This window comes from Lissotriton vulgaris, chromosome 2_1 (genome assembly GCF_964263255.1).
Source record: "Lissotriton vulgaris chromosome 2_1, aLisVul1.2, whole genome shotgun sequence".
NCBI lineage: Eukaryota > Metazoa > Chordata > Amphibia > Caudata > Salamandridae > Lissotriton > Lissotriton vulgaris.
In genome coordinates this window covers 934,484-947,649 of record NC_141687.1, presented here as the reverse complement: position 1 = coordinate 947,649, position 13,166 = coordinate 934,484, and the positions used below count along the sequence as shown (strand labels likewise).

General features: G+C 44.4%; 1 protein-coding gene across 1 annotated transcript in view; it reads right to left on the bottom strand.

Annotated features, from left to right (window-relative positions):
* LOC147729441 (CD5 antigen-like) overlaps positions 1–11,106 on the bottom strand; it is a 327,270-nt gene extending 316,164 nt beyond the window's left edge. The window contains exon 1 of the mRNA XM_086959054.1: positions 10,983–11,106. Within this exon, the coding sequence (XP_086815180.1) occupies positions 10,983–11,106 (124 nt within the window). The remainder of the gene's footprint in view (positions 1–10,982) is intronic.
* Between the last annotated feature and the right edge of the window lie 2,060 nt (positions 11,107–13,166).

Here is a 13,166-nt window from a genome sequence, read left to right as displayed (position 1 = left end):
TTCTGGTGCTTTTGCACATGACACATAGCTGTTGCTTTAGCTTTGAGCCTAGTAGAATGTTTTTGATTCATGCAAGAATAATATGTTGTTACTCTGATATCAGCCTTGCTTGGTGAGCTGTGTCTGTACAGTGACTGCAGAAACCTTCAAGGATATCTCAACACAGTGGTTGTTGTGATGTTTGCTCTTCGCACGTTCCTAGACATAACATACATGCAGCTGCAGCCAAGTTCTGGCTTTAGGCGCATTTTATATTGCTATGCACGAGAGCATATAAACACACTTGATGGTGCTTCCCATGCAGAGAGCTGGTGGAAGATGGTGTGATCCCTTACCACTAGGATCTTGAGCTATGGGGCCGCCCTGCTAAAACCCAAAAGAGACCTTCTTAGATATAATATAATATACTAGCTAGGAAGGGTGAGAATTAGGTTTTGTTAAACCCAATTTATTTTAGCATAATACCATGCTTTCACCGTTTGTGTTCTATGGACTAGTGACTATGCTGATTACTTTGTTTCTTATAAAATGTTTGCTTGTATTAACTAAGATACTGCGTTTGAGAACACTGCATTAGTGAATAAACATTTCAAATATGCACGTGTTCTCTTTTACTCCTTGTTCTGGATTGAAATGATTGTATAACGAAAGAGTGTTCATGTGTTCCACGTTACCTGAGGTGTACTAAGTCCATGTTCCGGTTTGTCTAAGCATTGGGAGTTTGTGATAACCAATGAGACACTGTAGCTAGTCTGGTAGGGGATTTTTTGGTACTAAGGTGAGTTTTGGCACACCCTAATTCACAGAGGTTTCAAGCCTCTATGCACAGTTCTGTATGAGCACGGAATCCCTGCGACATGGCGCCCAATCGTTGGTGGTCTTATTTCATGATACTTGAGTAGTACATCATTCGATCCTTAACCCCGTCACTGTTGTTTCTGGTTAACGGTGGTGTCGGACAAACCTACCTGTATTCATCTAGGTCCTTTGAAGCTTGAATCTTTCTAAAACGGTTTCATTGAGTTACTACCGAGTTGTGCTACAAAGTTTCCTTTGTACCTTTTTCTTTCTGTGTCACTATGGCTGCGGTGGACATTGCGCAACATAGCCGCATTGCGGTGTGCAATCATTTGCAGAATTATAATGTCCCAGAGGATGGCATGGCCGTGATCATGGTAGAGAGTGCAGAGGTGGCTTACACGTATGAGATTTTTTACTCATGGGTGACCTTCCCAGCTATGAATGCAGATACACGTGTGTTCGACACGTACACTCCCACGGCTGTGTCAGCAGAATATGCACCATATAGGGCATAGGAGATTCCTATAGATACTTGGCAGCATCGAGTTTGGTTTAATGGCGCCCTACCCCATACTTTAGCAGCTCTGAGGTTAGGTCCTTTGTCCATTCCAGGCGCAACTTGGCCTGTTATGGCTGGATTTACGCCTCATCCTCAGCACGGAGAATGTTACGTGGCTGAGTTAAGACGACTACATGTGGTCGCAATTAGCGTGATTAGGTCGTTAGTGCAATACATAAACCGTCATCTCCCGGGTGGGGCCCCAGGTGCTGCGGCGCTTCCTGCCGGACAGGGCAGAATGAAGCTCAGTCCCGTTATGGTCAACGCTGTAATGGGCAAGTGCCCCCAAGAAAAGGATGATTTTCCTTTCTGGCTTGCCGAAAAGTTTGACCAGCTGGAAGCAGTATTTCCTAACATGTCCCCTGGTGAAAAACACAGGATTCTGACAATAAGCTTACCGAAAGACTTGACCCCCAAAGTCCGTGACTGTGAGACCTGGGGTAAGACATTTGCGGCGGTCTAAATGAGGTGTTACGACACTCCATCTATGACTGTCCTGCTGACGGTCCTTAAACGTGTTCAACATGAACACGGACCAGAGGCTGCGGTTCAATTAGGTATGCGTCTCTGTGGCACCTTTGATGTGAACCGTCAGGCTTGGTCACAAACCTGGCTTGACATTTCCAACGGTTTTTATGCCCACCATTTGGATGGTCTGAGTTCCCAATGGACCTCCTTTACTTGCGGCGGTGTCTACAAAACATTTCAAACGTTTACCGATGGGCTACAAAATAGTCCTTAAGTGTTTGCTGCCCGCATAGTATCTCTCTTAGAGAAAGTGGACCCAGATGCTTGTTCATAAGTGGATGACATTTATCTCACGGATCATGAACTGTGGGAGCATCTGTGTTGAGTTGACTGCTTAATTTGTAGCTTTGCAGACTTCGGTTACAAATTCAACTTTGCAAAATCGCACATTGCACAGTACACAGTGTTGTTCCTGGGCTACGAGCTCAACAATGAAGGTCGAGGATTAGCTCCTCACTTCTTGGAAAAGTGCGCACAATTGCGTTCTCTGACAACTCTGAAAAAATGACAGTCTTTGCTGGGATTTTCAAATTTCGGGAGGAAATACATACCTGATATGCCCAGCGTATCAAGCCCTTGTATGCTTTCATACAACCAAATTTTACAAAATCAAACTGGCTGCCTGAGCACTCGGCTATACTGCATTCTTTGCAGGCTGATCTGCTCGCTTCTAAAGACTTATTGACTCGTGATAATCACACCAACCTGGTGATAAGAATCATCCCTGGGATGGTGGGTTTCACATACCTTACTTTAACCGAAGGAGATACAGTACCTATTGCTTACAAGTCACACTTGTACACTACGGCTGAAATGTGATTTTCCACTGTGGAGAAAGTTTTGACGGCTGTACAGATGGCGATTCTGAAGGAATGCGCTCTGTCACAGGGAAAACGCATGTTGGTGGTTACCCCGTGTCCTGCTTCGGAGGCAGTTACGAAAGCCAGTGTTCCTAATTCTAAAGTTTTGCACCCTCGGTGTATACAATGGGCAGAATCATGGACGTCTCCGGATGTCACGTTCATTTTTGATGCCTCCTTATGGTCGCAGGAGTTTTTGAAATATGAGTCTGTTCATCCTGCACCTTTGGCTATGCGGCCTTTGGAGGTTTTCCATTGCATCATATACACTGATGGTTCGGCGCAGGTTGCGCATGGTTCTAAACACGCCTATGTTTCTGCATGCGCCATTGTGGTAGGTGCCATGAGTTCAAGTCCAGAGTCGTGCACACGCAGACTCTAGGGTACGGCACCGCACAATTAGCAGAGCTTCGTGCTCTGATGCATGCATTGGAGCACGCTGATCCTAGTGTGACAACACTTATTGTAAGTGATTCTTACTACTGTGTCCAGTCTTACAATGAGAACTTGTATTATTTTGGATTCAGAATGATTTTCGTGATTCCAAGGGTAGCACAATCTATACTACTATAATAAAGGAGAAACTTGCAGGCTTTGAGGCAAGTAAACGCAGGAACCACTGCGCCAATCTACACACCCGATACACCGTAGAAATCGTCCGGGTGTGTAGATGGTTATAGGGTATATAAACTTTAAAAAAAACCTTATTTAAAAAAAAAAATTTTTTAAAAATAGTCGCCCCAAAGTAGCGCCGGTCGCGACTTGCGTGCTCACATCGAGGAGCGGCGTCAAAGTGGTGTCAGAGGCTCGGCGCACATGGCGCGGGGGAGGAGTGGTCATGTGAGCAGCAGCGGGCAGGCCAGCGGTGGTGAGAGACCAGCAGAGAGGCGGACATGGCGTGGGGGAGGAGCGGCGGCGGACAGGCGGTGAGGAGGAGAGCGGCGAGGACCTGTCAACTCAGGAGCGGAGAATGAGGTAAGCAGGCGACTGCATGGACCTCGGCCACCCACGCGCCTCCGCTTGGGTGACACCCACTGAATCCATCGACAACCCTGTCCTGATAACAAATCCGACTAACGGGGATCGAAACGCCGTCGACTCCACTGCATAATTATATGATGCATATTACGTTTTGTGCTCCTGTTTAAATTTATGCAATCTTGTTTTAAGTGACTACAACTTGATTTTGTGGAGCCATTCTTGATATATAACTTGTGTTTATGCGCCGATCACGCTGTTCACTTTAGCACTTGCACCTTCACAATCACTAATTGTATATATCACCACGCACCAAGTGCCACTGGGTTGTCACATGATCTGTTCTGTACAGTGCTGTTTAACTGTATTGCCATGTGAAAGACCTCTTCCTGTTTCTATTGGTGAATAATACCGCCTTTTTTAAAAAAAATCTAGTGACTCCTTGTTCCTTATTCTTGTAATGCAAACTGCATATGTGGGTTATTGAAAGGCATAGCTTATGTTGTAACAGTCAGTGAGCGTGTGGTTTGGTGTAAAAATGTGTTGTATCCACCCACGCATGGAAACCTGGATGTTTCCATCTGGCCGAAGATTCCGACCTTGAAGTCAGAGTTCAATAAGATGAGCAGAATAAGAGCCTTACTGTCACAAAAAGAATTGCCCTGACATCTGCTCGTGAAACATTTGTCCTTCACGTAGCTAACACCCGCACAGAAGTGCATGCTTTATTAAACACTGACCTGCCTTTACATTTCGGGGAGCTGATTCATACAATCTTTAACGCGTCCTCCACTTTGGGGCTGGCTCATTTGTTTAAGGTAGTGAGCAGTGGTCTAGTGACTTATTTCCAAAAGATATTTGGAGTCATTCCTGCCTTCTTCCATTCGATCTTTTCCAGCCTATTTGGTGGATTTCCCGTTTTACTGGCGCTGGCTGCTGGCTTTTTGGTGCTATTTTGTTTTATTCAAAATGGATGCCCGTCCTGTGTTCGTAGACGAGCAGTCGCAGTTAGCTCTGTTTCGCAACAGGATGCTTGAATACTATGGTGCACTGCCACTCACCACCTTAAGTGCAGCATATGGATTATCGTTTCGATTTTCCTATTTTACCTGTGTCCAGCCTGTCTTTTATTGCCTGAGCTGCGATTTCGACTGGGCCCTGGATTTGTGTCTCTGCAATTTGGTGTCTCCTGAAGTGGATTTTAATCTTCTAATGAGTCCCCTAGTTACTCATGAATTGCTCTGTTCTGACAGAGGGTATATGGCCTGTGCAGCGATGCATGGAGTTCTGGGTCGTTGGAATATATTCGCAGCGGCGCAAGATTTCTTAACACACAGCTTCATTGAAAACTCACTGAGTTGTCCTCTGATGGTACTAGAGGCTCCGGTAATTGAAGAGCATGTATGTTCTTTCTCACTATCGAATTAGATGGCTGAGTTGTTTTCGGATGATAACAGTGACTTCCTTTTGGAAGCTGTTGCTGCTTATTTCGCATAATTAGTTTTAGGCTGACTCCCATTGAGGCCTTTGATATCATGATTTTTTTTTACTCTCTCAAACAATTTTTTCTCAAAATTATGATTGACCATTTTTTTTATATCAGACCTATTGGCTTTAATAACAGTGTACTTTACATTGTCATGCTGGAGAAATTTTGGATTTTTGGGCGGATTAAATTACTTTTCCTCACCTACTCGAATTTGAGCTGAATACTTTATTGAACTCTGCTTTCAACATTGAGTCCCTTATCTTATCTTATCTTATCTTATCTTATCTTATCTTATCTTATCTTATCTTATCTTATTCGTGCTCGGATCAAGGGAGGGTGTCATATAGGTGTATATAGCCTGTATGCTGTGTTAACCCTATCCATGCTCATGACAAGCTCAGCTCGTCATGCAGTACACTGCTTGTGTGCTCATGACGAGTGAACAATGGGATTAATGGATCTGCAGCATAGAGGGGGAATTGCTGCAGCAGTGATGTGGTTAAGTTAGCATGAGCTTTTTAGGAGTTTAAACGCCATTTTACCTTTCTGCTGCTTTTGCACACAACACATAGCTGTTGATTTAGCTTTGAGCCTAGTAGAATGTTTTTGATTCATGCAAGAATAATATGTTGTTACTCTGATATCAGCCTTGCTTGGTGAGCTGTGTCTGTACAGTGAGTGCAGAAACCTTCAAGGATATCTCAACACAGTGGTTGTTGTGAGGTCTGATCTTTGCACGTTCCAAGACATAACATACATGCAGCTGCAGCCAAGTTATGGCTTTAGGCACGTTTTATATTGCTATGCACGAGAGCATACAAACACACTTGATGGTGCTTCGCATGCAGAGAGCTGGTGGAAAATGATGTGATCCCTTACCACTAGGATATTGAGGTATGTGGCCGCCCTGCTAAAACCAAAAGAGACCTTCTTAGATATAATATAATATACTAGCTAGGGAGGGTGAGAATTAGGTTTTGTTAAACCCTATTCATTTTAGCATAATACCATGCTTTCACTGTTTGTGTTCTATGGACTAGTGACTATGCTGATTACTTTGTTTCTTATAATATGTTTGCTTGTATTAGCTAAGATACTGAGAACACTGCATTAGTGAATAAACATTTCAAATATGCATGTGTCCTCTTTTACTCGTTGTTCTGGATTGAAATGATTGTATAACGAAAGAGTGTTCATGTGTTCCACGTTTCCTGAGGTGTACTAAGTCCATGTTCTGGTTTGTCTAAGCATTGGTAGTCTGTGATAACCAATGAGACACTTTAGCTAGTCTGGTAGGGGATTTTTGGGTACTAAGGTGAGTTTTGGCACACCCTAATTCACTGAGGTTCCAAGCCTCTATGCACAGTTCTGTATGAGCACGGAATCCCTGCGACAGTTTAATGTAAATGTAAATGTAAATGTATTGGCATTTATATAACGCACTACTTACCCGTAGGGTCCCAAGGCGCTTCGACCGCTGCGAAACCCTTCCTGGCTTCCCTGAGAGATGGTCCCTTAATGGGTATCTCCAGGGTGAGACCAGGCATCCCCGGCGGTCTGGTGGGGCCGTTAGTGAAGATGAGGCAAGCTAATGCCCAGAGTTGCCGAGTGTGATCGCTGATCAGAGTGGGCACCGAGGCGAGAGAATTATCGAGTCCGCTGACCCTGGTCCAGAAACCTGCCGTGCCGGGAATCGAACCCTGGTCCCGGCCCGTCCTCTGCTCTCGGGTCTGCCGCCTCTAACCAGTGAGCCACACTACTTCACTCAGCAGTCCTCTTGCAGATAAACGGACCCATATGGATGTATGCAGCTGTATTCAGCGGTATTACAGGTGGTGAAGCGGCGAACCCTCAGGGTGCACCTCTCAGCAGTGGCATCAATCTGCCATCTTGGTTTCACAGCTGGAGTAATTCATGACGGCAGCAAGGACCTGGCTGTTCCCTAGTAAAGGACCTTAACTACTACTTTCCTCCCTGGGGATTATGTTTGGGTATCAGTACCACTGGGCTGGCCCATGGAATTTCAGATCGCTCAACTGTCCCTAACTTCCAGCATCTTAGCTATCTCATGTTTGACAGGTTGGCTGTCACCAGTTCCTTGAAGTGTACACACTAACCATTGATACTTGGGGTCAGAGAACAGACCAGCAAATTGCCCAAGCACCTGATTGCAGTCTCTGACCTGCTTATCTGTTAATTTGGACGAGAGTATAATTCCTTTCACATTGTAGGAGAGGAGGTCGTGCACTGGCTCGGTATCCTCCTCTTTTCCTTTATTTGTGATCATTTAAATGGCCATGTCTGCCCTGTTTTGTAGTGGTTTTATTCTCTTGACATACAAAGCCTTGTGGGGGTTCCTGGGAGTGTTCGGGTCCACCAGGTAGGCAACCTCAGTCGCGGCTAGGGCGACTGACTCCAGAATCTGGGGATCACGGTTTGATCCCTGGCAATGGCGGCAGATTAGCCCAGCACGATGTGACTCTGAACAATAGCTTGCTTAATCTTCCAGACGGCCCCCAGCACCTAGAGACCCTTACAGGTGATTGTGCGCTTTACAAATGTGGATTATTATTATTCTTATCAAGGATTGGATAGGGCCCAGTCCATTTGTCATGAGGGGCCCAAAGAGCTACATGTTTGAACACCCACACCAATTGTCCTGGAGCGTACTCAAGCAATGCAGCCTTTGATCATACCATTGATGCATGAGCTCCTGGCTGGCCTCCTCCAGTGTCCTCCCTGCCGTTTACATGTACTCTACCATGCAGGAGTGCAGGCCTAGCACGTAGTTAAGCACATTGTCCTTTGCTTCCTTGAGAGACTTTTCCAGATAATTGCTCAGCAGGAACAATGGCCCTCTTGCAGGGTACCCAAACAACAACTCAAAATATAATGATGTGGGTTCACCCTCGCGGCCGGTCGATGCTCAATAGGTACACCTCTTGATAGCCTCACTTCTGCGTGCCATAATAGACCAGAATTTTAAGGGGATCAAGTGAGGGAAGGAAGAGGAGAGAACAGCAGGGAAGGGGACCTGAAATATGAACAACACACTATCAAAATGTGGAGTTTTATCCACCCATGCAAAACATATCATGAAAGTCTTAATGTACCTATAAACAATAAGAAAACCTTTGTGTCAACATTTGAAATTTGTCCATCTTCATATAGATAAACATTAGTATAGGTTTTATGTAACACTGCTTACTCTTCAATAACAAGTGGCTTATAACATGTAAAGGGTAGCACAATTAACTGTAACAACAAAGAACAACAAAGGAAAAGCAATACTGGTAACACATGTCCATTCTCTAATGCTACTCTTGCTTCTCTCTTTAGGAATCTCTCTTATTCGATGTAGCCACTTAACACCTAATATTGCCTTGGATCATGGGGCGTGAACCTTAACTTGGCAGGACTCACACTGAACCCTGTTTATAAACGGCAGAGAATAACTGCAGGTTAAATGAAAGCATACTACCACCTCTTAGGCTTTGGAGCCGTATTTATAGTATAATATGATTGGGTATTTTCTCATACCCCTAGGATAGTCTGTGAATGCCAAGTACTGATAATCTGAATAATGAGACTCAAGAAATGTCTCGTAGAATTATTTGCACTGATACTCTGTAATGCTCATTGTATCTTTAGAATACGAATATATCCATATCTATATATATATGCAAAAAAGAAGGAGAGAACTCTGGGTAGTTCTCAAGTTTAGGTGGAAAGCAGCTTCTGCTAGAGCACTCTCAACACCAGCGACACTCTAGATCTGCTCACCTCAAATGGCTGTTTTTCTATCAAAGTCTTTAAGCGTAGGATTAGCACAGTGCCATCCACACCGAGATAGAAAAGGACAAAGTCTTTTGCCATTTCTACAGCAAAGTCTTTAAGCATAGGACTAGCACAGTGCTGTCCTTGCCGAGTTGTAAAACGACAAAAGCCATTTATCTTTATATATATATATATATATATATATATATATATATATATATATATATATATAGAGGAAATCCTATCCCCTCTGCAAAAGTCAGTATATATTTTAGAACCAAACAGTTTGATCCAATAATCCCAAGAACAGCAAGTTCTCGTTGTACCACACTGTCTCCAAGCTCTCCCATAAATGGGGACATTCACCACGTGGAAAAAAAAAACTCCAGACACCCACTCATTGACCAGAGCACAGTGCAAGGAGTGACTTAAAATACTAACATGGCAAAGTCCAAAAAAGAATTAGAAAACGGTGCAGCACCCTTCTGATGCTGGTAAAAGATCACAACAAATTTTTGCAGTGCTTCCACGGGCAAAATCTGGCCCTCCTCGATGTCTGAAGACATTTAAATACTTCCTTTTTGAACTTCCAAACCTTGAAGAGGTTCCTCTTCCTTGTTCAAGAGGAAGCAGCTGAATCATGGGAATTGTACGCTTCATTCCCATGTATACTTCCCTTCACATGTATTTCCATGCTTTGCGCAGTTTAAGGAACAGCAAAACCACCCTGGTGAGTTTGCATGGCAATTCTGATGTTGTTGTTTTTTTAGCAAGCAAGTTAGTCGCGCTTTGTTATTGTGTCCTAGCAGACTGTGTAACACAAAAGTGCTAAATCCAACCCCTTTTTGTGGAACCTCCCTGTGCACCAACAGTGGGCATGGGAGGAGAACATCCCATCTCCTCCTGAGTTTGTCAGACAAACCATTGATCATGCCTTTCAGAATCTTATTGAACCATTAGTCTGGGGATGATATGGGTGGTGATCTTGTAGATAACACCACTTTTTCCCCACATTGCCTTCAGATAGCTGGACATAAAGTATTTGCCTCTGTCTGAGACCACCTCTTTTGAGAAACACACACTGGAGAACACACCAAGTAGGGCCCAAGCCACTGAAGGAGCAGTCACTGTCCTAAGGGGTATTTCCTCACGGTATCTGGTGGCATCGTCGACTGCCACCAAGATATACCCTGTTCCCTGATGCAGTTGATGGGTCTAAGGGACCAGCTATGTCTACCCTCTCCCTCTCAGAGGTAGAGCCAACCACTGGCAGTGGCATCAAGAGATACGTTGGCTTTCCCCATGTCTTTTCATTGTCTTGACATGTGGGACAACTGATACATAACTCTTTAACCTTTTCAGACATATGCGTCCAGTAGCGATGGTTCACCAAGTCTTCTTCTGACCCTAATGTCCTACCAGAGACATATCCTAGGAGGAACTCTCTGTCCTTCTGGGGTACCACCAACCACCTGGTGGCCCCTTCCATTTTCCCAATAGACTTTATGGAATCCCCTGTCACCCCCTCCTCTTGCTTTGAGGCAGTCCACCCCAAGCTCTTAAGGATGAAACAGTGTCTCTGTCTCAGACAAAACTCCTCTCAGTAGGGTTTACCAGCTCCTGTCAGTTCTGCCAAGTCTGACAAATCTGAGAGGGATGGAATCCTTTCCTCGGAGGAAAGATCCTCCCCCTCAGGAACAGATTCCTGCTACGCTTCTGGAGTTCCTGGGATTGGCTCATCAGACCCCATGCACTTTCCATGAATGTTTGGCCCACTGTTTCAAGGAACTCCAGTAGCTTATATGGAGCATTCTCTCCACCCCTAACATTTATTATGCTTCAAGATTATTTCCCAGTAAACACTGTACTAGGAGTGTAGGAGACACAACTACAATGATAGGGCCTGTCACACCTCCCCATTCCTAATCCACCATAGTCATGGGATGGAGTTTGCATCTGCTGTCTGTATAGGTCCCCTGTTGAAACTCACCAGGTATGATGATCTGATCTTCAGACACCAGTGTGTCCATGTCCAGAGCCACACTTGCTTTTGTGTCTCTCAGGGCCTCAACCTCAGCCCCATTGATTGTAAGCCACTGTCTATACTTATCCATGCTTGGAGATAAAGTGGCAAGCATTGCAATATCCACCCCACCCAAGCAATTTGGTCGACTCTCCCAATCCCATACCCATCTCTGGGAGAATCTCCACCCCCACACCTACACTAGCATTCTCCTGGGAATGCCCACCTTTGGAGGGCTTCTTACTGCAGACAGCATCTCCTTCCGTGTGACCTGGCTGAATACATTCATAGCACTTTCTCAGATTTGAGGGATCAAAGAACATGCTTGGCTTTCCTGGAAACCCTCACCCTCGGAAGCTGGATTGGCTCAGGCCCCACCTCCTTGTTCAGGTTTTAGTGGGCCTTTTGAAGACCCTTCCGTTTCTGTCCTTCTTTCCACTGGGCATTTTTCCTATGGGGGGGACCTGTCCTCTTTTAATCAGATCCCCCCACCCCCGGTGCTGATTGGAAACCCTTGTTCTTATTAAGCATGGGCGTATTTTGCGAATCTGGCGTTCGCGAATTTGCGTATTTGTGAACTCACAATCCGCAAAATCCACGAATTCTCACGAATTTGCGGATTGTTTTGTTTTTATAGTGTTCGCAAGGGTTTCTGCCAGTTCGCGAGGATTTTGTACCAGTTCGCAATTGCGAACTTACTTGTCGGCACGCAACGGTCGCGACTATGTTGTTTCTACGTCTGGTTCATCATCACAGGTTCACAGCACCCTCTGTTTCAACACTGCCACCCTCTGTTTCACCCATGCCACCCTCTGGTACATCAATGTCACCCTCTGGTTCATCATCATCACTGTAGATTATGGGGGTAAAAAGCAAGCACACCTGCCCTGCTTCAACTGACATGAATTATTTTGGGGTTGATTTATTAATGTGTCACTGTTTTAAAATTCCAGTCTGGCACCTGCTTCCTTATCTGTAATTTGCTTTCTGTTGCAGTGCAATTTTTTTTCCCAGGACCTTTGTGGCCTACTTGTAGCTATTGATCCGGCTGTGAGGGTCAGAGCAGGGTCATACAATTGTTGCAACTAGCAACTGAATTCTGGAGGGGCCCCAGTCAGGAAGCACTACAGGGAATGGTTACTAATGATAAATTTGAACTTTTGCACCTGCTGAGTGCTTTCAGTTTAGCAAAACTCGTTTTTCTGCAGAACAGCAAATGTAATGCCCCAAACAAACTTACTTGTGAAAGTTGATTTCTAATCCAAAAGTGATCCAAAGAAAGTCAAAAGGCTTCAAATCCAAAAAAGGACAGCCAAATGTCAACCTGAGGAGTTATTCTGATAAAAATCATCATTTTCAGAAGGTCTATGCTGCTTGCTAGTGGATTTCTTGTGCAGAATTGCAAATTTTGTAATTTCGCGAGTGCGAGATTGTTGCTGCCCGCCGCACCTACATTTTCGCAATTGCGAACTTACGCCGCAAGCCGCAAAAATGTATCACCGAGAAAAAATAAATCCGCTGCATGCGAATTTGCGGATTTTCGGTAAATTTGCGAGCGTTCGCGGATTGCGAATTTACCGAAAATCCGCAAAATTTGCGAGCGGAACGGATTTTCCGCCCATGCTTAGTTCTTATCCACTCATCAGCTGCTTCTCCTAGGCACTGGGATCTCCCAGCTTAGAGTCCACTAGGTACTGGCATTATTTCTCCTGGGATTACATTCTACAGCCCCTCATAGTCACTCATTCTGTTACCTTCAAGAAAGTGATAAAAGTGATGGAGTGAGGAAGGAGCTTGATCAACAGCATGATTTTTTTCTACTATAGAAGCAAGCAGTAGTTTATAAATAACATTGTTTTCAAAAGTGTCACTAGTTTTCTCAAATATTAACTGGGGGCAAATCCCTATGTACATCGTTTAATACGTCATTAAATAAATATTTTACCTAAAAAGTATTGAAGAAGGAGAATAACAATACCATGAGCTATCAATGCAAACAAAATATTGATTACGGGAAACTCCTGCTGATATTGCAGAAGTGCGTTAGCAAATTGCAAAGTATAAAACTCACTGTAGTTGTATGGCTTGTAACACATAGCACCTCAAAGCTGCATATTACGTTGATTTGTGTTAATTTTTATCAAGGACGCC